Consider the following 26,808-nt stretch of genomic DNA (forward strand, 5'->3'; position numbering starts at 1 on the left):
CTGTAGAACATCTTCACGAAAGGGGGGGGCATTAGTACCAGAACCTTCTTGCCTTGCAGCAAAAAGGTTCTGGGTTCGATTCCGATTAATGTGTGGGTTCTCTCCGGGTACTCCGGCTTCCTCCCACAGGAGGTTAGGTTCATTGGCTTCTCTAGACTCTCCTTATGTGTGAATAGTTGCATGTCCTGTTTGTCTCTGTGTTGTCCTGCGATGGCCTGGCGACCTGTCCAGGGTGTACCCTGCATCTCGCCCGTAGACAGCTGCAGATAGGCACCAGCACCCATCGTGACCCCAATTTAGACAAGTGATTCAGATAATGGATGGATGGATGGATGGATGGATGGATGGATGGATGGATGGATAATGGATATATTTCTCCTTGAGCCCCAGTCGGTTTCAGCAGATGGCTGCTCACACTGAGCCTGGTTCTGCTGGAGGTTTCTTCCTGTGTTAAAACAGAGTTTTTCCTCTCTACTGTCGCTACAAGCATGCTTAGTGTGAGGGATTGCATCCGAGTCAATGCAATCAACTGGTTCTTCTTAGATAGAAAACTTTGAATCAATCTGACTGGATGATCTGGTGAACTGTAAAGTGCCTTGAGATGACGTCTTGTGAATTGGCGCTCTATAAAAAATGAATTGAATATATATATATAGATAAATATCTATCTATCTATCTATATAGATAGATATATGTATAGTGTATGTAGCTTTAAGAAGTGAAATCAAATGTGAGCCCATAGAGCAGAAGGAAGAGTCACCTCACACTCGCCTACGACTGAAAACACACACATAACTCCACCCCCACCCCCTCTCATATATATCACCCCCACCCACCCGCCCGCCCATCCAGCCGCACTTGTGTAAAGTCGAGCAGCCCTGACCTGCCTGCCTTGCCGCAGCAGTTATGCACAGTTCTTATCGGCCAGGAATCCCGTTAAACAGAGCAGAAGCTGCCGCAGGCTCGGAGCTGCGTCTCCATCAGCCGCTGTTGTCAGCTGTGAGCGCGGAGCGGGAGGCCGGCTGCTGCTGCTGCGGCTGCGGCTCCTCGCTGGTTTAAAATGAAACGACATGGCTGTGGATCCGGTTCACGCGACATACGCGCTTCGGCGTTGGAGCCTTGGAAACCTTAAGCAGCTGTGAGAGCGGGGAGCAAATCATCTGAATGAAAGACGCAAGGTGAGTCCGACCACCATGTTCCACGATTTGCTTCCATAAAAGCCTCCAAGGAAAGGAAGGAAGGAAGGACAGGAGACGCCACTAGGCCGGGGGGGGGGGGAGATTTCTCCAGCATCTGGAAGGTCGCTGCTGTGTGAACCTGGCTTGCTTTAACACGTGTTTACCTCTCCTTTTCTGCGTAATAAGGCAATTTTAACGGCTCTCTGTTTTCGTGGAACAGCAGTTTCCTCGTTAGGAGACGCGTTACGCAAGCACGTCTGCTAAGGTAGCAGGGTGATATTCCTCGGAAAAATAACATCCTAAATACTTACAAGTTTCATTTTCTCCCAGGCTCTCCCTCCAGCTTAAGGTTTCATGCATCAAACAGTCATTAAATACAGCCAAAGAGCACCACCTGGAACTGCCATCACAACATTTATAATCTAATTCGTTTTTTTTTTATGGTTAACCAGTGCACTAAAAGGTTCATAAGCACCCAGAACATATATTTGTGTTTATGTTAGTGCAAACATACCAGTTCTCCTTTTTTATTAAATGATATCACTACATTTTTAAACATTATCAGATTTGCTTCTCAATTCACTGCCTCACAGAAATAAATGACCCAGTAAAACTGGTGCGAATGTAGAAGGAAAAAGGGCATTGACCTCTATGGACTTCTGTCCCTGGTATACATTTGCAGGCCACAAGCCAGAGCACATATAGAGCTGCTAATTTTAGATCTGTTTGCGTTCTAGAGAACAGCAGTCTAGATGCAAGAGTCGTGTGCATGGGATTCTCTTGCACTCATTTTCAAGGCCTGGTCTATGAGCTGAAATGTATATAAGGATGTTGTGCTCCAATTTCCCTCCACACAATAACAGATGGTGTGTGTGTATATATATATATATATATATATATATATATATATAATTTTTTATATGGAAACCCCATGGCTGCTTGTCATTTTAGGTTAGCCATTACTATTTGTATTTGAATCCACATCTGCACAGTTCTAGAGATTAGGGTTGAAAGATTTGGTAAAAAGTCTAAATTGCGATTATTTTCCACCACGATTGCGATTGTATTGCAAAAGCAATTAATTGCCAAGCCCTACTAGGGATACTAGAATAGTAAGAGCTTCAAAAATAATATAGAATCAGTCACCCTTAGTATTCCCATGGCCCTTTAATCACTATTAGGTTCCCTTTCTATATATGATATATGTTGGCATCATGGTCAACCTAAATATTATGTTATACACTTGAGTTAATTTGCTGCGTGGAGTTTTCATGCCAGCACCACCCACTCTGATGCTTCATGAATTAATTTCATATTTGCTGAGTGGATTGCCATGAAAAGCCAATAAATTCACATCCTCTCCTAATTAAATGGAATCTTTTCAATGTGATCAGCGGTATACACCTAAAATGGGACAGTAACTGTATACAAAAAAAATATATAAAACAACACTTTTTTTCCACCGAATCCATTAAATTAAACTAAACAGCTCATGTTACTTAATCATATTTAGTTACTTTAACAAAATTGTTTCATGTCCTATCCTGTTATCATGAAACAATTGTGTTAAAGTAACTAAATATGATTAAGTAAATGCCAAAAGCCGATGCATTCTTTTTTTCAGTGATACCCACCCAAAAAAAAAAGTAAGTTGGAGGCATTTCTTATATGGTAGATTTTTACACATATACATACACCAAGATCACTATTCTATTAAATAATTTGGCAGCACAATGCTGTGGAAGTCTTTCGATTTAGTAGTTTCCAACAGTTGAAGTTAGATGAAGGTATATTTTTACTAGGGCTGCAGCTAAATATTATTTTGCTAATCGATTTATCTGTCGATTGTTTTTTTTCAATTAATGGATTAATAAGCTGATAGCCAATGGTTCTTTAAAGAGGACTTTCTATGAATTTAAACAAGATAAAACTAAAACTTTTCCAGTTGAGGAGTTCTGGATAGAGCATATTCAAAGACACTTTCTTTTTTTTTTTCTTAAATGCAAAATGTTTATATATTTTTTACAATCAGTAAATCAGTTGGTCAGTCAGCTAAAGGCATATTTTAGAGTCTGTATACGTCAATTAACAATTGATTATTGAATTAATTGACTATTTCAAAAATCGATTAATACGATTAATTGTTTCAGCCCTCATTTTTACCTTTTTTTTTAAGCAACATCTCAAACACTGTGCATCTTTGACATCATGTAAAACTCTAAAGAAATCTGGCAAAAAATTAGGAAAACAACTGAGGACCCCCACAAGTCTAGGGATGAGCAACGATTTAAATTGGCTATAGATGACTAATATTAAGTGCCCAAGGCAAATAATCTAACATTTTTGACACATTGCCAGGAAATGCATGCCAACCAACCCTCAGGTCTATTCCACAACAATATGTAGTGAATGAAACAGAAATAGAATAAACATAAACAACGCATCTCCAACAAAAAAATAAGAATCTATAACTTCAGTTAAAACAAATTTAGTTAATTTAAATCAAGTCTTGCATATCTCAACTAACTAAAACATACAATAAAAAATTAGAAAAACTAATAAAGTACTGGAAATTGAATAGACAATAAATTAAAACCACCAGTGCATTGTGTGTGTGTGTTTTTATTTTTTTTAATAAAAATGTTTTTAAACCAACAACATTTCATGGCCGATCTCTGCAGGGATGGAGCGAGCTGTATTGTAGACCCAACAAAGCTACCACCAAAAAGGGTCTCGTTGGTCAAGTTATGGCTTTAGCGTTAGACGGGGTTCGGCACATTTATATCGCTATGAAGACAAATGCCAATGTTTCCAAAGTGTTATGTCAGATTTCACATGTGCATTACCTTGAATATCCTGGTTTTGTTGGTTGCTCCTGTATTCCACTAGGTCTGGTGGTGGTGTAGGTTGCAAATCTAGAATAAGCTACAGGGATAAAGTGGCTATTAACCAGTCATCTACTTTACAAAACAAATTGTCTGTGAATCTGCACTGAAAAAAGTTATCCAACCGCCTTCAGCATTTACTTATTGGTATTTAGTTACTTTAACACTTTGGGCCGGATTTATCAAGATCCAATTTTGCGTGCAGTAATTTGCGCTCGCAAAGTGGAATTTTGCGCGAGGGGCTGAACCATGGTTTGCGGGTGATTTAACAAGAGCGATTGCGTAACTGGTGGAAGGTGCAAAACTGTTGGAGACGCCCTATTTAAATGATGGTTTTGCGCGTTTTGTGGTTTGCGGCAAAGTAGTTTGTAGTCTGTACAAACTAGTGCATTAAGAAATTTAAATCTTACAGTGACCCCCAACAAAAAAAAAAATAAGTATATATATATATATATATATATATATATATATATATATATATATATATATATTTATAAATTGGCAACCTTTATTCCCTAAGGTGGTATGTGCTGCAGTAAAAAAAAACAAACAAAAAAAAAACAGGTGTTTTGTATTGGCCTGTGACTGTGGATGAGATCCCCGCAGCATTTGGCACGTTGCTCCACAGGCGCAGGGGGAGAACCCCGACCCCGTCGGACAGCACTTCTGAAAAAACGAGATTAGGAGATCCCAGCTCACGCTGCAACCGTACGCTGGAATGACCCAGATGCAAAAAAGTGCAATGTTGCAAGGAGTTTTGTGATATCTGTTATTGCGTGGGTCCTCCTTGTGGCTGGCTCCAAATCCATTCGGAGTTCCCCCAGCAGCTCCAAAATGGCAATGCTGGATAAACGATATGTTTTGATGATCGTTTCCTCGTTCATTCCAAAAATATTCACACGGAGTGAAAAAATGCGTTCTCTGCGTCTCCTTGCTTCATTTCCATGTCTCCTTCTTGCGACAATAACCGCTGCCATGTGTGCGCAATTACGCATACAGACCATTTGCACCTTCTTTTGAAACGTGTTAAATATAGAGTCAGATACCGTTAGCAAAATTGCGTTCAAGTTTGATAAATCACTTTGCGAGTGCTAAATTAATATATTTACATGTTCTCCTCCCACAAGACGCACTTTAGCGTGTAAACGCCCCATATTGCATATTCATTGCAGAAAAAGTACTAAATGGATCACAGGCGCTATTTAGCACGTTTTAAAGATCAAATGCTTTTAGCATGCTGTTGATAGATCAGTTTGTACATTTTTTAGCGTGCGCAGTGAAATAGCTCACGTTTTAATACACGCAAACCTTTGATAAATCCGGCCCTTTATGTGCTACCCTGCTAATATGAAATAATTAAGTTAAAGTAACCAAATATGATTCAGTAAATATCAAAAACAGTTGCATTATCTTTTCATTGTCTGTTAGCTGAGCAGCATAAGCAAACCAAAAAAAAATTTTTTTTTATCCTGAATTCATATCATTTTCTGTGCCCAGATCCAGCCGTTCTGATGGATACTGGAGGGTTTAGTGTTTATGATGGGCCAATGAGTTGGGTAGTGGCCACGGGCAATCTATTATCTGGGGTAGGCAGTTGGTCAAATGGTGTTTATACCACGGTTTCCCAACTGTCGTCTTCTGGCTCTAGTGACAAACTACTTTGTTGTTGTAATTAGAGAAATATTTTCTTTGTGAATCTATTTTCGTATCTGAAGAAGTTCAAATAACCAATTTCAGGCATTTGGTCCTACTGTCAGGGTGGTATGATCGCTGATTACATATTATACTGCAGAAGGTACTTTAGATTGGATCCAAGATCTTCTCTGAAGATGTGCTCTTTTGCTCAGCTTTTAAGATGTTCACTCATCTGCCTTGGAAGCAGGAAAAGACTGCTGCGCCTTTAGTTTAGTAACGCAATGCCGTCATGGATGCTATTGGGTAGGGCTGAAAGAATCCTATCAATCGTGATGAATCGATTATGGAAATTATTGTCAACTAAGTACTTGAATAATTATGTGTAGTAAACAGAATCTAAAACATGCCTTTAGCTGGGAGAAAAAACATATTGAAGCAGAAATTATACTAAAAAAATTACATGGAAGTTTTTTTTTTTTGAATGAAAAGATATTTTTGTGCATCAGTATGCCCTATCCAGAACTCCCCAAGTTAAATCTTTTTAGTTTTACCTAGTCTAAAGTCTGTAAAAATGTTCAAGGAACCTTGTAGTATCCAATTCTCAAGATTCAGAAGAGACTTTTTAAATTTATTTATTTTTTTGTTTTCTGCGGTCTGATCTCAAATTGGATTCCTGGTGTTTAATACATATCAATGAGTTGTTACATGAATTGCATGCCTGTTTGATTCTGCAGCATATTTATAATGGTTTAGTATTAACGTTTAACAAGAAGTTAATAATGCAGTGGTAGTATTTTTATTTTTTTTTTATCAATCCTTGGTTATATGACTCAATCTTAAGCAACTTCCATTCACACAGCCTTAGTTTAATACCTCTCTCCATCCAGTACCGATGGAGATCTTTTTAAATCTCCAGCATCATGCTGTTTAGGAAGTATACAGATTTTATGATTTTTTTTTGTGGCACTGTGAGAATGTTGGCTGAATCTGGAATAAAAGAGTTAAATTCACATTGTAAATCAGCCTTTTGACCAAAGGACATGAATCAGAAATTACGACCTCCAAGAACCAAAAATAGGCAACTATATTTTATAAACGCTTTTGTAGACAAACACCTTCATTGTGGGGACAGATCTTATGATCTGCTGAAACAAGAATTTAAGTGTCTGACTATACTGTAAGTTTGAGATGACTATCCTATCTGTTAAGTACAGGGTTGGCAGCTTAATGTAACGAAAGTATGAGGAAGTGGAGTACCGTTGACAAAAGATGGAGCTCAAGAAATCAGCCAGGCAGAAACATTTTAGACCCAAACCAGTTTATCAAACAGTCATCGCCTTTTTCAGGGCACCACAACAGTTAATTTAATAAAGGACAAAAATGTAATCTCCTTGAGAGGCAGGCACACCCAACCAACGTTTGTCCTAGTGAATAATCATTGGCAGAATTTTTAAAGTATTGTGTCATATTCTTGAAAAATATTGTGACTGGGTTGCAAATGATCAATTAAATGGGTGATAAAAAGTTGATTGCTTCTATCGATAATTGATATTTGGCCTTTTTCTTAAAAAAAGTCCAATACCTTCAAAGACATGTTTTTTTCTACAATATGTAAAATTTAAAGACATGTAGCCCATTATATTTTGACAATCTCTGGTGCAAGCTCTAAATAGGATGACATATGAACTAGTTATGATTCCCAATGAACAGAAATGTAAAACTTTAGAAATGACGTGTAGCTCTGAAGTACTGTCAAACTTTATATGCCACTTTGTGTTGATGAAGTGGTTAACTGTAACATAGCTGTCTGTTTTCAAGGCCAATTAAAAATCAATGTTGGTGTTTTGGGCCGTTAACTGCGCTTCTAAACGGGAAGTTTAGATTGCTCCTCAAGGAATTTTAAATTATCTCTTGAAAATCCTCACAGCCAGTCCTGCTTAAAGCTGATTTATAATCAGAAACCAGGTCGTCTGCTTGTGTGTCGCAGTGAACGCAAATGTGCCCCCGTCCTTTTCTGCAGACACTCTGGTGCACCTCTCCAAAATTGTAGGTGATTGCAGACAGCGCTGCAGACAGGAGGCCTCTGATTGGTCAAATCTACATCTACTCTATACTATGCGTATTTCCTGTTTCGTACCTTACCAGCTTGTTTTGTTTGTATGACCGCCATTGTGGCAAATGACTCATGAAATTGGAACAGCTAGAAGAGGGAGGTGCGTGAGAATACTGGTACCTTTTTTCCACCTGGATCCCCGCTCGTTTTTCGCCCTCATGTCCCTACGTTTTCGGACAAACGTGCCCCCACTTCCTCACTGCCTGGGCTGTATCTAGACCAACAGCTAGTTCCTGATTGTCCCTCTTTCGTTGTTGCGTTGAACCCGGACCACGCTTCAGTATTGGGCACAAATCAAAAATATCTGCGACAAGCTCATTGCAACACGCCGGAGTATAACCAGCCCTTTATTGGTATAATGTCATTTCCTATCACGTTGCAGGTGTTTTGTGCAAGGTCTTCCACTTAAGTCATCACGTTCTCGCCTTTATTGTTGAGCTGTACCTATCCAATGCCCAGATCGAATATTGGCTCTGATACTGACTAATTAACCAGATCTGGATCCAGTGACTTTTTTTTTTTTTTTTATTAATATCATACATAGCATAACGGTTACAGCAGCTTTAAGGCAGGTGCTGTACTTAATTTTGCATTTTAAAATATCTTTTTGAAATGACCTTTACATTGAAGTTTTGTTTCTTTTTGCTGCTTCTCTATACTTTAATTTTGTTCGTTTAAACGTTCTTCTTCACTGGCATATCAAGGTACGCAGATCATACAATCAACAGTCCTGTCTAGGCCTGGGCCATAAACCGGATTTTTGCCGTTACCGTTGTAGGTACCAGATTGACCCGGGCTATCAGATTGACTCGGGGGGGGGGCTGCGCCTTTTGATGACGTCACAATACATAATTGTTTTAACGTTTGCACAATTGCGCAAAACATTTTGATTGGTCTGGACAGCTTACTAAAGTAATTATAGCGGGGTGTAGGTTTTATTCGAAAGCGGGATTGCGGTTTGTAAACGGACAATTTTACGAAGAAATTCTCCATGGTCCCTGCGCCTTCCAATGACGTCACCGAATTCGCCATGGGCCTTGCGCCTCCCGATGACGTCACATTATGGCAACGCCACTCAAACAAACTACATTGAGCCCGCGGTCTCCATTTGTAACGAGAATAGATTTGTGACAAATAGAGACCGCGGGCGCAATGTAGTTTGTTTGAGTGGAGTTGCCATATCGTTACGAGTGGCGTTGCCATATAGTGACGGGCGGAGTTGCCATATTATGACGTCATCAAAAGGCGCAGGCCCCCGAGTCAATCTGGCAGCCCGAGTCAATCTGGTACCTACACCGTCATTCACTACGATAACCGGTGACAATTTTCTCATGTCGGTAAAAGAAATAAACCCTAATATGCTGTTTTTCCTGTGTGCGCTGGTTGTTGGTATTTCCTTCGCATTGAAGACACTGCAGTGTTTGGGGAATCATGTGACTCCAACAATCCATTCAGAAGTGTAAACAAAGAGACTTGGAGTTGAGTCCAGTGAAGAAGTGTCGAACATGGCTGTAAATTAAATTACATCAGTTAATCCTGTGGAGCTGAGCGAGAGCAGAGATTAAGCTGAGCGTGCAGAGAAGTCGAGAGTGCGTTGTCAGAGTTGAGTGAGGGTGTGCAAATTTAAACGATGCACATTGTTCTCACTGCACATTCATTTTGGTGGCATCAAAATTACACCATAGATCTTAGGCAAAAAAAAAAAAAACGACATGCAAAATGTCTCTAAAAACTGTTGGGACTTACAAAAGTAACACATCTAACCTCCACCATCTATAGCACAGCCATGCTGCTGAGTTCAAAGATGTGCAAAAGGCTCAATTAACTTTGTGCAAAACTGTTTGCAAGAGAGGTAACGTTTTCTCCTGTTCAATGAGTCATTGTTGAATCTTTAAACCTCAGTGGGTACAAGACTTTAATCTTTAATTGAAAGTAATATGTGATGTGATTTATTCAGTAAATAAATTGTAAATAGATCAGTTGCATTTCCTGCATATGCCTTTATTTCTAATGGAAGAGCTGGATTATTTATCATGCATTTATCGTTATCGAGGTAAAACTGACCAATTTATCGTAATATTGATTTGAGGTCATATTGCCCAGCCCTAGTCGTGTCAGATCTTTTCAGGTACTGGCCGATACGCTCCGCCCAGGTATCGGATTGGATCGGGGGAAAAAATGGATCTGTGCCTCTGAACATCCTTGAGCGTCACTCACTTTTGATAAGTTGTAGCTACTCCACCTTGCTCAACTGAATTGACGCTATGTAGAGGTTAGCTTAAGGGGCTTTTTGAGTGATGTATATTGTTTGGGTACAGCGTACCCAAACAGTTTCCATTGAGCACAAGTTATAATACTGTACAAAATGCATTTAAAATTCTGAATTTCAAAATAGATTATAACTCTGAAACATTTTTCCCTATTATTTTTGCCTTGGGTAGATGAATTATTTGGCTAAAATTACATAAAACAGGAAGTGATTAGTCTGATTTGAAGTCAGACATTGAGCTTAAGGGTCTTGTTTCTTCCTATACAGTAAATATATGATTTCAAATTAACTGTTTTATATTTTGGAATTTTCCAATTCATTTTTTTCCATCCTAGATCTCATACTACTCATATGGCTAATATACCTACAGCTGTATTTGTTCCAGGCCTCACAGAATAGAACATGTATTTAGCTTTTAGTGGCGTTATTGATGCCTGGGTCAACCATCTATCAGCCATGCAGCAGTATTATTCAACCGTAATTCTGTGGCAGCATTTGAATGAGCAAAGCTGCCTTTATTTGGACTCGTGCCTGTTAACACATCATGCTTTCTCAGAGGTTATCATTCAGAGTGACTCAGAGTGACTCAGTGACAGCGAATGAGGCCAGATACAAGCGGCCAGTTTTCCCCAGCAGCAGCTCCATCTGTAGCTTTGAGAACATTGCAGTGACATTTTATGTGCAGGCCATGTATCAGCATGTGCATAGCAGTTTAGATCGCCTTTCCCCTCTGTGTATAAGCAGGTAGTCTCCTTTTTTTTCCTACATCCTCCGGATGTCAGTACTGTCACCCTCACAATAACAGGCACCTTGAATGATTAATTATTTACAAGCTGTTGCATCTAAACACAAGTTTGTACTGAACACAGATTATTCATCTGGGGTATTCTAAATGCCTGATATGAATGGGTTACAGTGCGTTCTGACTGATAACCAAAGCAATTAGGATTATATGATAATAATAAAAATGGAACATGAAAGTGACCGCTTTTTGGACACATGTTGAAGACGGATTTTGTCATGTAATGCTGTCGTGGAACTGTACTACTTGTGTCCCATTTATGTTGCGTAACACCTCCTGTAGACGTAACTGAGTAGGTGGTAGGAATGTTTTAGATAGAAAGCAGCTCAGAGTCCAAGGGGTGTTAACAGCACCTTGTTTAATAAGATCTGTTTTTATTAGTGTTATAGTAACTACCCATTTTTTTTAATCAGTTGTATTTGACCTTGATCTCTTTTCTATCTCCTCCCTTAGTTGTGTTGGGTGGCCATGGACCCATTCAGCCAGCTTATCCTCACCATCTCGGTGACCAGCTTCTTCACCTTCCAGTGGCTCTTCCACAGAGTCAGCCCCTGGCTGTCTATACGCATCAGCACCGGCTTCTTGGGCCTCAGTGACAAGCAGAAGGTGGAGTGGAACTCAAGGTGACCTGAGATTAATTTACGTCTGTGGTAACTGTAACGCACCTGTTTGCATCCCCATTGCACAGCAGAGGCTGTAAGGTTCCTCTCTGCATTTACGCTAACCACTGGGAGGTTTGCGTTCAAAGACATAAGCTGACATTCAGCCTACAGATTTCCTGTGACACTGCTATGTGACTCACACATTTGAGTCAATGTGTGATGTGCAACGTTTCTGCATCTGACTCTTTTAAACTGCTAGAAGCATTGAATATTGGTTATTTTTAGTTTGTTTTTGTTTCTCTTACTTTAGTATTTTAAAGTCAAGCTCAGCATAATGAATGTTTTACATGCTGTAAAACACACAGCATTAGACTGTTTTATGCAAACCAGGCAATGCAAAGCTTAATGTTGCCATATGTTTGACTGTAATAAGCAGGAGGCACAGAGCACAGATCAGTTATGGACCAAGATTTTAATCAATGTCTTCCAATCTGTTAAATTGTGCCTACTGTATTTTGTAGGCTAATATTAGTGATGTTATATGCCCTCCAGAGATGTCAAGAGTAGGCCTGAACCATTTTGCTAAAAGTTTAAATGGGGATTCTTTTCAACCAATAATGCAATTGGGATTTTATTATACATTTTCTTTGTACTTACCACAACAAGCATGTCGATGTTTTACTCCAGGGTTTCAGTTTTTTTTCATTCCCTTAAAAGCTTGCTTGTTCAGAGTAGATTTTTGCAAGATTTTACGGTAACCTTTGTTTGGAAAAGTGCCTATTTCTGACTAGCACACATTGATCTGCATGCTAGTTGGAGGTGTTGCACTTTTTAATGGAAGCATATCCACTTTAAACATATTACCGCCTCTTTATGGACTGGAGTTAAAAACAAAAAAAGGCTTTTAGTCTTGTTAAATGTAAGATGTTTTTTTTGTTTTTTGTTTTTTTTTTTTTCTCATAATATTGCGACTTTATTCTCATAATGTTATGACTTTATTCTTTGTAATTTTATGATTTTATTCTCATTATATTATGGCTTTATTCTTGAATAAAAAAAAAAAAGAAATTTAGCCTGGCCCGAATACTGTGTCGTATAAATGTAATATAACCACTGAGTGCCTCTGTGATTTAAAAATTGCATTTTCTGATATTGTGATTATATTGCAAATTAAATTAATACTCGCTACTTCAGAACTTAGTTAACAAATGTGTTTCCATCCTTGATCAAGCCTCTTCTATCATTCCACACTATAAACATTTAGCCACTCCCTCACTAATACATCATGATATAAAATTCGGCGCAACTAACTTCAAAATTTAAGTCCTTCTTTGAATGTAATTTCATCTTTTACGTACATAAAACTGTTCTGTGAAATAATTGTTGGTTTGTCAAAGAATATGAGTTAATAAGCGGAAAAGAAAGTCCAGATAGCACAACTAATCTGATAATTAAAAGAATTAAGCACTATGACCAATCTAAGACATCGTAATCCACTTAAAATGACAGACTAGGCAAGAAGTGCATTAATCAGTGAGCTCAGCAGTAGGAGGCCGGTTTAATTATGGTCAAAGCCTCCCAATTATGTTATTGATCACAACATCTCCGCCATGAAACCCAGTGGAGGTAACACCATGCTGTGGGGTTCTTTTTTTTTTTTTTGCTCCAAGCATTTTTCCTGTTTTTATATGCTACTGTCAATTTCCAGGCCTTTTCAGTGGAAAATCAGTGGGAGCCAGCCTCTAACCAGGCTGACCTGGTTAAAGGCTCGCTATGATGGGATTGCTGCAAAGTCAATGGCACAATGCAAGAGAATGTCTTCTGCCAGGAGGGGGACATTCTACAAAGTCATTGACTTAATAATATTTTGCTGAGATTCCTTGGATATAAAATTTTAATAACCTGTATGATTTGATTTAATGGACTTTTTAAGTGCCTGCAGAGGATGAGTTGTGAATTGGTGCTATATAAATGAACTAACTTTAATCACAGCTTTGGCATCTTTGTAGCTTTTGGACACCAAATTCAGTTGGAGAAATAAAAATGGTGGTTTCTCAAATTTGGGAAGCGTCCATAACCTTGTTTAGCAGTTCTGGAGCATAACTCAGATGTTATGGGGAATAAAACAGAACAGATTGAAAAATATGACTCAAACAGCATATAAAGAGAACTATTTAATACCTGTAGAGATTAGGGTAGTAAATCATAGCGATTCGATTCAGTATTAATTTCCTGACCCAACGATTCGATTATTTTAGATACTCAAGAATACACCACAATTCGATTCGATTAAATGGTTAATTTTTTTTATACCTTACAGGCTAGACAATGTTTCAAATGTAAAATAAAGCAATGAAAGCTGTAATATCGTTATGCATTGTATTTGAGAAACGACAGCAAATAACAGGAGTAGCAAAATTGTACGCCAGCCAGGCCTATGAAAACCTCATTCACTGAAAAATAATAATGCCTCTGTGTTATAGATTCTGAAAGGCCTTGCATCAAAAAGTATTGCAATGAGTGTATAAGTGCACCAGCAGATTAAGTAACAAAAAAAAGTCCTGTACTTCATTCACTATGTCTGTCTGGCCTACTGTTTATGCCAGTGTGTGCAAGTGGAAAGAAGGAAGTGGCTAAAGGAAGCGAGGTAGGAGGGCAAAATAGGTTTAGCGCCACTGTAGCACGGGAGTCAGAATTACGTCCAAGAGCAAGTGGATAAAAATAGACAGGAGGAAAAAAACAAAGAACAAAACATGAATCAATACTCTTGCAAACGTGTCGATGCATCGGATCGTCGGCTGTTGGATTGATGCATCTATACAAAACAATTAATATTTACACCCCTAGTAGAGAATAACACTTTAGCACTTCTAGAAACTCATTAAGAGCTCAAAAAGTGGATTTGGAATTTGTTTCCTCTTTACAATTTAATAGTTTCTTCTTTAAACAGATATACATGTTAAAGTTGGATATTTTGGTATACGGTTATTTTCATAATAACACTTATTTGATTCTCTTTTTTGAAGTTTTTCCTAATAAAAAGCCAACAAAAAATTGTGTAAAATGATAGAAAATGGGAATTCTATCTTTCTCTGATGCTCTTCCCTAAATGCTTATTCTGCTGATATGCGACAGGAGCTTCAGTCAAACCAGAAATTGGGATGGGATCATGTTTGCGCCTCGATGAGATGTGAAACTTAATGCTTTGCAACATCCACCACAAAAAGCGTGATGAGTGTGATCCTCATTTTTCTCCTTTCATCCTTCACTTATTACTCATGAGAGCTCTAGTTCAATTGAAATATCCTTGTGGGCGAAGAGTAGAGGAAACCCAATGATTAATGCTGATGAATCCTAGCTCTTGGGATCCCTGTAGAAATTCCTCCCTCTCCAGATTCAATTTGAGAAGCCTTATAGTCCAAGTTACCGTCTTTCTGTCTCGCTGAGTGACTGCTGAGAACTGCTGGGCTGTCTGGCAATGTTAATGACTGCCTGGGACTCAGTGCCGCTCTTCCTGACCCTTCAGCAGTATTTAATCTCTCAGTCTAATTGGCTGGAATCAGTGTGCAATCATGACAAGCAATTAGTTGATCCACTATGAATACTAAAAACTCCTCTTTCGGGAACCAAAGGACCCCTCCAAGGCACATTTAATAAACTAACTTCCTTAAGCTCCATGATGTATTCGGTCGCCCTTCCGAAAGTGTTTTAATGCTGCCGTACGTTTCATTTATTTTCTCCAGGACTGTGTCAACGTTCCATGCACTGTTGGTGGGAATCTTCTGTCTCTACATTTTCTTCTTTGATGATGCCGTCAATGAAGATCCAGTCTGGTGAGACCTCAAACCTCATCGTCTGTTTGATTTAAAGCTGTTTTTTAAGTCTTTCTCTTTTTTTTTTCTTTGATAAATAGGAGAAGCATATTTGTACAAAGAAGCTATGATGGGAAAACCATACCATTATCTGCATGAACATATGCAGATAAATGGTTTTCCTGCCCTATAGTAAAGAATACATGGCTTAAACTGTATTGATGTTAATAAAATTAACGGCAATAACTTTTGACTACTGGCGCCATGAATAATTTAACTTTATAGGATTAAGTGCCATTCGGACTGGTGTGTCACAACCTCTCTGACATTTTACAGCAGTTGGTGCCGTGGCGCAGTAGCATGGTCTGTTGGAGTGCATAGGTCAACAAAAGCTGGATGATGTTTGTAGGGCAGCTCACTGCAGTTGGATGAGCCTGAACACATTAACTGACTTGTGACCTTTAACTGCTTGGTGACAATGAAAGTGAACACGCTCTAATTTCCCTATATTACATCATAGGATTGCTGCTGATTAAAAGAAACAATCACTGTTCTTAACTTTTAGTGTTATTGAGTAGATTAGACTTTGTAAGAAGCTCAAGCTGAATTGGAACATCTATTTAGAATGTAAAATACAACCTTTTCAAAAGTTTGTTTCTACTGAAAAGACACTTGTATTAATTAGAAATAATTTTGGTTTATTTCATAAATAAAATCTACACCTATTCAGCTGATGCACCTTATGATATAATTTTAAAAAACAACTTTGACAGGCAAAAATCTCAGTGTTTCATATATTTATCAGTCTATCTTGAAGTGTTGCCTCCCATTAATCAATGCCTACCACATATTTGAAAAGAGCAGATGTTATCTCTATATCTCTTCTCTAATATGATTGATTTTCTGACAACTTGTTATATAAGAAGTGAAGAAAATCACCATGAGCCACTAATAAACCAGGAATACATGTATTTTCAATCAAACTAGTTTTGGTTACACATATTCAAATAATTTGAAATGAAGTTAAAAAAAAAACAGTAATTAAAATACAAGTCTCTAATTGTCATTTAGACTTCATTCATGAAAGGATGTCCCATCTATTCTTATAACGTCTGCCATGAAGTGAAGGGGAGGAGATATAGAAGGTTGTTAGGTCCACGTTTCATAAAATAGGTGCCATAAGCTTGACCTGCTTGGTAAAAACTGAGTTTTCCAAAACTGTATTATGGAGCCCGGCCCCATCATAGAAACCCCACCTGGTAGGATTGGGTCTAAGCTTCACACTCTGTCTTTAAGATAGCACTCCTTCAACAACTGAACCTCCCATCCTGGCTTAATGAAGTCTGACAAATCACATAATAAAAAAAAATGTTGCTCCCCGGGCGCCACGCAATGGCGGCCCACTGCTGCCCAATGAGATTGGTTAAATGCAGATGAAAATTTCTCCGGTGTGGGCTTAATAAAGTTAAATTATTTATTATTAATATTGGTGGAAAATTGCAAATCTTCTGAAAAGTAAGCTTGTATAAGTGATGAAAAAATCAACTTTTAAATGGAGCATGCACAACGAGAAATGGGCTCGTGCATGCTCTCGCACACGTTTAAAAAGCGGGTGCAGGGTTGTGCATCTGTATTTTTATTTTAGTGGAGAGGGCAAATCTTATCAAAAATTTGTGAAAATCCTTCACTACACCTTAAAAATGACTTTAAACTATAAAGAATAACAAAGCATAAACGGGCTTCACTATGAATGCTGCTTTTGCTGAGTGGTCAGTGGGAATCTGTTGGCTCAGTGCTCTGTGCTCATCCACACAGAATAAGGTGTTAAACATCTGGAAAAGTTCTCATACACTTTTGCAACATTTTATCTGCAAAGCTACAATTCTTTCATGAGCTAAAACCAACAGTAAAACTGAACCTGGTGTGTGAGATGGAGAGAAAGTGGGGGAAAAAAAACCAAGATAATGAATACAGGTGCTGGTCATAAAATTAGAATATCATGAAAAAGTAGATTGATTTCAGTAATTCCATTTAAAAAGTGAAACTTGTATATTATATTCATACATTACATACAAACTCATATATTTCAGATGTTTATTTTGTTTAATTTTGATGATTACAAATGACAACAAATGAAAATCTCAAATTCATCATATCAGAAAATTAGAATATTGTGAAAAGGTTCAAAATTGATGGCCCCTGGTGCCACACTCTAATCAGCTAATTAACTCAAACCACCTGCAAAAGCCTTTAAATGGTCTTTCAGTCTAGTTCTATAGGCTACACAATCATGGGGAAGACTGCTGACTTGACAGTTGTCCAAAAGACGACCATCGACACCTTGCACAAGGAGGGCAAGACACAAAAGGTCATCGCTAAAGAGGCTGGCTGTTCACAGAGCTCAGTGTCCAAGCACATTAATAGAGAGGCGAAGGGAAGGAAAAGATGTGGTCGAAAAAAGTGTACAAGCAAGAGAGATAACCGCACCCTGGAGAGGATTGTGAAACAAAACCCCTTCAAAAATGTGGGGGAGATTCACAAAGAGTGGACTGCAGCTGGAGTGAGTGCTTCAAGAACCACCACACACAGACGTATGAAAGACATGGGTTTCTGCTGTCGCATTCCTTGTGTCAAGCCACTCTTGAACCACAGACAGCGTCAGAAGCGTCTTGCCTGGGCTAAAGAGAAACAGGACTGGACTGCTGGTGAGTGGTCCAAAGTCATGTTCTCTGATGAAAGTAAATTTTGCATTTCCTTTGGAAATCAAGGTCCCAGAGTCTGGAGGAAAAGAAGAGAGGCACTTCATCCACGTTGCTTGAAGTCCAGTGTAAAGTTTCCACAGTCAGTGATGGTTTGGGGTGCCATGTCATCTGCTGGTGTTGGTCCATTGTGTTTTCTGAGGTCCAGGGTCAACGCAGCCACATACCAGGAAGTTTTAGAGCACTTCATGCTTCCTGCAGCTGACCAACTTTTTGGAGATGCAGATTTCATTTTCCAACAGGACTTGGCACCTGCACACAGTGCCAAAGCTACCAGTACCTGGTTGAAGGACCATGGTATCCCTGTTCTTAATTGGCCAGCAAACTCTCCTGACCTTAACCCCATAGAAAATCTATGGGGTATTGTGAAGAAGAAGATGCAATACACCAGACCCAACAATTCAGAAGAGCTAAAAGCCACTATTAGAGCAACCTGGGCTATCATAACACCTGAGCAGTGCCACAGACTGATCGACTCCATGCCACGCCGCATTGCTGCAGTAATACAGGCCAAAGGAGGCCCAACTAAATACTGAGTGCTGTACATGCTCATACTTTTCATGTTCATACTTTTCAGTTGGCCAACATTTCTATAAATCCTTTGTTTTTATTGGTCTTCAGTAATATTCTAATTTTCTGATATGATGAATTTGAGATTTTCATTTGTTGTCATTTGTAATCATCAAAATTAAACAAAATAAACATCTGAAATATATGAGTTTGTATGTAATGTATGAATATAATATACAAGTTTCACTTTTTAAATGGAATTACTGAAATCAATCTACTTTTTCATGATATTCTAATTTTATGACCAGCACCTGTAGTGGCAATGATTCATAGAGCGAGGTGGAGCTTTAAAGGAGCTCTGCTCTGTGTGGAAGCTGTTTGATAGCTCTTGTCTTTATTAGCAGCACAAGTATCCAGCACTGTTTGCCCAGTTCTTTGAAATGCATATTTCTGAATATCAATTAGTGAGAAAACAGCATTAAACTGGTTTCAAGGAGCTCAAAATTATTTTTTAACTTTTTTTTTTTTAGATTTGCAGAATTTCCAATAATTTAATTCTAGTGGTTTATTCTAAAACATGCTCAATGAAAGGTGAGTTTGAATTTCTTTGGAAGGTCAGGATTTTGGTGTCCCCCATATTTAAAGAAAAAATGTGATTAATGAGATTAAACCATAACTGCAACCTAGCTATCATCTACATTTAAAGAAGTCTCAAACATAATTTTTTAATGTGTGTTATTAGGGGAGATCCTAGACTGGTGAAGACTAATGTTGCAATCACAACAGGCTACCTCATATCAGGTAAAGGAAACATTTAGTTTACCTCCATAGTTTTCCATTTAAATGGATTATCACGATTACATGCTTTTTTTGTGTGTTTTTATTTTTCAGATCTGCTGCTTATATTTTACTATTGGAAGGCGATAGGGGACAAGTTTTTTGTAGTTCACCATCTGGCAGCACTGTATGCTTACTACTATGTACTGGTGAGTGCCCTATTGTCCAATAGCAGAATATGCAGGCAAGATGGGAAGGAGACAACCAAGGGTGAACAGCTGTTTTCCCCCCTTTTAACTGGTCGGATTAGTTGGTACCATCAACATTTTCCCCTTACAGCAGTGTTTTTTATACCCGATTAGAGCGATTTATAATGTATGCTAATCTCAAGCTGTGTTGCATGAAAAACTTTTACAATGGCTTCAACTGCAATGGAGAATGATTATAGTTGGTCAGCGTTTGGCTATTTGAGATGACGTATTCTGTCATGTATGGAAACCCATTTGGCCATCTTATTTCTGCAGTTTAATCATCAGAGGACTGCTAGGCATCAGTCCAAACCGTTTCTTTCCTAGAGCTGCTCTCCTAACAAATTTTTTTTATTTTTTTTTTTTTAAGAGATAATCTCTAGTTTAAATATGTCCCCTTTTCTTTAATGACGGCGTATATATTTATGTTGGGTTTGGCTGCCCTGCTGTTCACTCTTGGTTCAGTCCGAAACCCTCTAGGTCGACATGGTCTGGTGCATAATTACAGAAAACGGATGACTATGGTAATTTTTGCATGGAATGCTCCGTGATGTTACTGGCTGATGCCCCCCCCCCCCCCCCCTCCTTCTCACTGCCTTTCCAATCTCTGTGCTCCTCTGTTTTGTTTTACTGACCCCTTCTGGCAGTTCTGATGTCAGATGAACCCCCACCCAAGCTTCAAACCATAGAAGGCTGATCTGTACTCGCTGTGTGCATGCTTATAGCACTGAACATACCACGCAGGCAGGGTCCCTTTTCTTGTTACTGTGCATGCCAATCACAGCATATTTAACTTTCTGACTCACCTGCTTATGTACAGTACCTTATGCCTGTCTGTTTTCTGTACCAGAGTCCAGTTCAGCTTTCTGCTTCCTCACTTTTTTTTATTTATTACCTATTTATCTCTTTTTCTATAATGGTTAATGGATGATGCAGGTTTAAGATGATTCCTAGAACAGATCGATTTGCTCCAATACAAGGCAAAAACATTCTAGACAAACGGCGTTCATTGTTTTGCCTTTTGAGTCTTGACACAACTTTTAAATCTAAATATATTCCCTATGTTGCTTTGTATGGTCTTAGCTGATTAATTTAAAGCTGTGGTGAACAGCTGGATTATAAAAAATCCCCATAAAGCTTAAATTATAAAACAAAATCTTAACTCAAAACTCTTTTCATTTTAATCATTTGCTTTTTTTTGCACTTTTTTTCTATTTTAGTGTAACTGGCATTAAAGCACATCTTTCATGTTCTGATAAAGAGAAATAATAAATGCCTTGATAATAAGGCTGATTTTCCTCTGCAGAAAGAAAGCAAGCACCTGTATTAAAGAAAGTACGCAGCTGTGGCATGTAGGAGGCCATACTGTCACTGGACACTCATCACTGTCTTTTTGGGCGACATCTAAACTGCAGAGGGAAGGTTTTTTTATATTTGGTAACTCCAAAAATAGAAGGCCGAGAGCCTTTTTGAGCTGTAGTTTTCTATGTCATTCATATTTGATTTAATTGTGTTCTCAGTCGGATCCGTCATGTTGTCTCAGTCTCATTAGTCAATCTGTTAAATGTGTTCATGTTGTTCACGTCAGATGAAGTTAGAATGTTTATATAGCCCAAGTTATTTAACTAGTTTCTCTAGCTCAGTGCATCTTTCTAAGGGATCTAGTTGCTTTGTTTTTATTATCAGTCCCAAACAGCTTGATCTAAATTTAAGACACTGATAGTTTAACCATAGCCCAATCTGTGTTTTGTGTGTGTTGTTTTTTTTTAAAATAAACTAGTCATTAATTTATCTACATTAAATGCATGCTCTCTTCAGTGTCGTGTTCCTTCTTTGCTTCCAATCGGCTTTTCTTTTTTTTTTCCTTCTAATATATCTGTCTCTATGTCCTTTGCTGACTTTAACAAGAGAGGCCCCTCTTTAAAACTCACATATTCAGGTGTGTCATCTTTTGTTCATGCAAAAACTACCAGGGGGTTCTTTTTGTCGCTTCGTAAGCACAGAGCAGGCCACGATCTAGATGGAGACTTTCTTTATTCCTGTCTTGTCTGCTGTTATTGCTGTTGTGTTGTACTGAGCAGAATGATGCCCAGTCACAGTATGGACTTACCAGTTCCTAGGGGTACTAGCCTGCTCATGCTAGTTGGGTGACCTTAAACGATGCATTACAATACAATACTCGTAACTCCCTGTAAGTATGTTTCAATCATCAAGTTCTGTTTCAGCTACGATGGTAAGTATTTGATCAGACGGGTTACAGGGCCTTGTTAAAGTATTCCTACCCTTTGGATTTGTTTGCCTTTGTGACGTTACAAAAACAAACTAGAATATTTCCTTTGGATTTTATCTTGGGAGAAATATATATATTAGCATCATTTCTTTAGGTATTCTAAATGCAGATCAGATGATGGCAGCATAAGACTTAAAGAACTGTCTGAAGATTTTTGAAAGTCTTGAAGAGCAAGCAGTCATCCAAAAATACAAAAAGTATAGCAAAGCAAAAGTATAGCAAATCAAGACTTGGACTTAGACCTGTTTTATTGAAAGTTAGTTTTGTATCAAGATGTGGTTGCTTATCCTAATTTACTGGTAAGGAAATATAAAGGACTGTGGTGTGTCTGGAGGAGCTGCAGAGATCCACAGCTCCATGCAAAGTTTCACAAATTAGTACTTCATGGCAGAGTGGCAAGAAAAACTTGCTTTAAGAGTCAGAAAAGGTCTTTTAAGGAAAGTTCTCATTTCTGATGCAGGATAGAATATTTTTATGTACTATGAAGAGGAAAAAATATTTTCTTATTTATTATTATGTTTTAATTCTGTTATTAAAATGTTATGTTTCATTTACTTCTAATGTTTAATGTTTGACAAATGTTTTTTTGGGGGGGGGGCTTAGATTTTGCTGTCGGACCCAATTTTGACTCAATTGTTTTAGATTACAGTAGATTTATTTAAGATGGCCCAACCAAAGTCCAAGCCTTTTATCCAATTAAATACTTTAAAATCTTTTTGCATTTGGAGATACTGTATTTTACATTTTAGTAACAGGTTAAGTCCTTATATGTGGAAATCTTTTGGGGACCAACCCCCACAAAGTCTCTAAGGGAAAAGGTGGCTCTAATTACTCAGACCAGCCAAGTTCACATGAAAGCCACAACTGATTTTTAAATGGTAAAAATGTACAATAATATAGTTTGAATAAAGTATCTTAAAGTTTGTGGTTGTAATGTAAGTTAATGTCAAAAGAGTATGAATACTTTTGCAGTGTGGTATAAAAGTCAAAGCTGCTTGCGAGGTGACCTTAATATATTTGTGAGTTTTTTAATGTTTTAACTGTCCAGTGTGTATTTTACATTTAGGTCCACTTAAACTTAAGGTCTCAGTTGGAGGAGTCAGGGCTTCTTGCTGCAGATGCTGTTCACTAATGCACATTATTCAACCACAACTTACAATTAATTTATTTAAAATGGTGCAATGTTAGCACCTTTATTTCAATATAAGGGATTCAAACCATATAGCTAGTAGCATGGTAATGATTGGCCTGTAAGTATAATGCTGTTTACTCTGCATGGCTTTTGATTGCTCCCTCACCAGTGGCTGGCTTATTGTAATATCTATGTAACAGATGCCCATCATCTCCTGTTTTTATTGTCGTATTTTTTGGGTTTGATTTGTGCATATGAAATACAAGCTGTATGATATGTAGTTACTGATTTATTACCTCACTGTGTGCAAAAATGCACGGTTTTGTGTTGGCATCCCTGTATCTTGCCTCTTGTTTTTACAGGTTTTTCAAAAGGTACATGATCACAATAATTTGCTGATTGTGATCTTTGGAAACCCTGTGTGAGGGAAGGGAATTTTATTGCCTCTATAGAAGTCATGCCAAGGTTGTCTGGTGAATCGGCCCTTCGTGTCTTAAGGCCAGAACACACCGGTTGCGTACGAATTTAATCTCTTTTTTTCTTTCCATGTCACACTGACTGCGTATAGAGAGGCTACGACTAGGCAGGGTGAGCAGATCTGAGCAGATATTTTTCACTTCTGTCTCTGCTATACACAAATTAAAACTATTTCCCACATTTGACTTTGATTATTAAAAGGTATTAAAAGAAAGCAAAAACACCAGCACATTCTTTAAGCAAAGAGAGCCATTGCAGCATCTCAAATCAGAACAGATGTGGTACTCATATACCTGTATTAAAAAAATGAGATCTACATCTAAAGAAAAGAAAATCGAAGCAATAAATGCCATGGGATGGTTTTTATTCCGACTAAGGCAGTGAGAGTTGAATCTCAGAGAGAGATCTATGAAGTTTATCGAAGTTTCTCTTTCAATGTTTTAATAGAGGTGAGAGAGATACGCTGCACGCTTACCTGCTTTGTCTGTCCCTCATTTTTGTTTTTTGTGAGGCTCAAAGAGATCACTATTACCTCCTTAAGTTATATATATATATATATATATATATATATATATATATATATATATATATATATTATTTTTTATTTTTTTTCCTCAAAGATTGACAAACTGCGCTTTCTTTCCCTTATTGTTTTTGCAAAGCTCATAGAGGATCACTGCGTTATCAGTTTTCTGTCCTCCTGAACTGCCATCGTGGGTAAAGTTATAAATTATATATTTTTTAAGTTTCATTGATTGTGTTTGCTAGAGTCTGTCCTGACTCCTGCTTACTATTTGCGATTTGCGACTCCAAAACTCACTCTGTCCCTGTTTGATCAGCAGATTTTATTTAGTATTTTCCCCCAAAGCGGATGTGTTTTACTTTGTAACTGTGTCTCTCTTCATGGCAGACCCATGAAATTGCAGCTGAATTGCTGCAGAGTCTGACTAAAATAGACTTGTGGTCTATCTCAGTCGTACCTACTTAAGCCCATCTGAATAAAATCATGTTGGGTGGGATCATCCCCATTGTCTTTCAATGAGCGCTAAACACCACCACCTCGTCCGACACAATTTTCTGTCGGATCGGATGCAAAATCGGATTCGGTGTGTTCTGGCCTTTAGTTCTGTTTGACGTTTATATTTGTAGAGGCTGTCTTTGCACAACTTTTCCAGCTGACTAATATTTAGTGAAATTGGCTTAAAACTGGCTTATATTTAGTTAATTAGATGTCATGATGAATAGTAAAGGTTTACTTACCTCTTTGGTATCATGTTTATATTCTGTACACCTAGGAGTATTTTTTATTTTCATCAAATTAAGAACTTTTATAAATATGAATTAGAAATGGAAAACTGTTAGGTCTTTTATATGGATCTATATTGGATGAAATTTTTAGCACAGAAGTCCCTTGCAGCAGCAGTTTTGTTTCTTTTTTCCCCCATCTACATTATGGAAATTGAAATTTGTACATTTGTTGAAATTGGTTCTTTCCTGAGGAGTTTAGCTGGAGCTCTCCTTTGATGGTGAGATAAGTGGTATTTGTATGGAAGAAGTCACGCATGGGCTTCATGGCAGCTGACCCAAGTGACTCAATGTTTCAGTGTTTGTCGCTTTCATGTTTTATCTTCTTGTGCCTACCTTGTTTTTCCAGGGCGAAGGAATGTTGCCTTATTTTGCTAACTTCCGTCTGCTTGCTGAGTTTTCCACACCATGTGTGAACCAGCGGTATGTACTTGCTTACTTTTAATCATCGTTTCTTAGGCCACTGCATCTCTCAAATCTTTATATGGGGTATTATTTTTGGAACACAGAACAGACTTTAGAGGCTTTTACCTCTTTTTTTTAATGCTTTAAGTATTGACGTAAAAAAAAAAAAAAAAAAAGCCATTCCCTCATAATCTAAAGAGATTGATCTGTTCCTAATATATTCATTTATATTTTCTACATTTTGCCAAGTGGATTTCAGCTCAATTAAAAGTGGTTGTATTAATATCTAAACAAAATGCATGAACTTTTTCTATTATAAATGTTGTCTTTACCTCATTAGCAAACAACTGAAATTCAGGCTCTGCAGAAAATCTCCAACTTCATCAATCTTTAAAGATAAAACAAGTTTGCTGAATTGTTAGAAATAAAGCAACACTCCAAGAACCCCTGTAGTGACAAATAGCTTATTTATACTGTGTACTGACCTCTATGTACGATGCTCAAAGGTTTCCCTTGGACTCCAGTCTAAATGGAAATGACTCCAATGATTTTAAGTATTTCTATTACTTGGATATATGCATGTTATCATTTGGGATTTTTTTTTTTTATAAAAGAAATGCATTTATGCATTTTAAATTAACCAACTAGGATTTTGTGTTTGATTTCCAATCTTTGGTACTTTTAAAGCTTTGACCTGTCAGTTTGATATAATTCTGATTTCTATCGAAGTTGTAAGATTTCAAGAGGTATAAGAACAGTTCTGTTTTTGCCTTTTTTATTTCCTCATATTAGGTAAAAGATAATCTTATCTTCTCATTCAAAGAGTAGTTTTATTTCTGAGCTTCTATATTAGAAAACAAACATTCCTATACCTAAATTACTGTTATTCTGCTTTTGGTTTTACTTTAGGTGCAGAATAATTCAACTAGACTTATAGGCAGGACAAATAACCACAGTTTTTTCTGAGATTGCAATTTGTACTTTCGTTCCCATTAAATAGTAGCTCTTAAAATACCCCTCACCCCTTTACATCACATATTTTGTTCGGTTTTCATGTAGCAACACATAATATGACCCCAACTATATAATCTACAGTTCAATTGACAGCTTTGTACAACAGCGTAAATGTCCTGTTCCCTCAAATTAGCTCAATAGACAGTAAATAATGTTGAGACCTCTTGCAACAAAAGTGAGTACACCATTAAGAGAAAATACTACTGATATTGCAAATATATCGTGTCCACCAAAAAAATATCTGCCTTGTTAACGAAGCTCACTAGAACTTTACAGGTTACTCTTGTAGTTATCTTAAGCTGTACTTATGCAACTCCAAATCTGGTTGCTGTATCACAAGCTTGAGACCAATTAAGCCAGATGATGCAACAACATCAGGACATGATGCTGAGCATGCTGAGACCTTACAACACTAAAGCTTTTTATGTACTCTGCAAGAGTACGTAACGAGTAGAAACGTTTTCTGCCTTTAGTTCAGTGTATTCTGTCAGGGTCGCTGTGTGGCCGCTGCCTCTCTGTCAGTCTATGGGCGTAAGGCGGGGTACTCCGACGTATCTGCTCTTCTCCTCCTTATTCTGTAAAAACGCCTCCTCTT

At 37.9% G+C, this 26,808-nt stretch overlaps 1 protein-coding gene across 1 annotated transcript in view; it reads left to right on the forward strand.

Annotated features, from left to right (window-relative positions):
• The first annotated feature begins 847 nt into the window (after nucleotides 1-847).
• LOC119784608 (TLC domain-containing protein 4-B-like) overlaps nucleotides 848-26,808 on the forward strand; it is a 29,948-nt gene continuing 3,987 nt past the window's right edge. The window contains exons 1-6 of the mRNA XM_038286746.1: nucleotides 848-1,178; nucleotides 11,336-11,505; nucleotides 15,228-15,317; nucleotides 19,308-19,366; nucleotides 19,457-19,551; nucleotides 25,144-25,217. Coding sequence (XP_038142674.1) covers nucleotides 11,351-11,505; nucleotides 15,228-15,317; nucleotides 19,308-19,366; nucleotides 19,457-19,551; nucleotides 25,144-25,217 — 473 coding nt within the window. The 5' untranslated portion in view covers nucleotides 848-1,178; nucleotides 11,336-11,350. The remainder of the gene's footprint in view (nucleotides 1,179-11,335; nucleotides 11,506-15,227; nucleotides 15,318-19,307; nucleotides 19,367-19,456; nucleotides 19,552-25,143; nucleotides 25,218-26,808) is intronic.

This window comes from Cyprinodon tularosa, unplaced genomic scaffold (assembly GCF_016077235.1).
Source record: "Cyprinodon tularosa strain WSP-4 unplaced genomic scaffold, ASM1607723v1 ctg23, whole genome shotgun sequence".
Classification (NCBI taxonomy): Eukaryota; Metazoa; Chordata; class Actinopteri; order Cyprinodontiformes; family Cyprinodontidae; genus Cyprinodon; species Cyprinodon tularosa.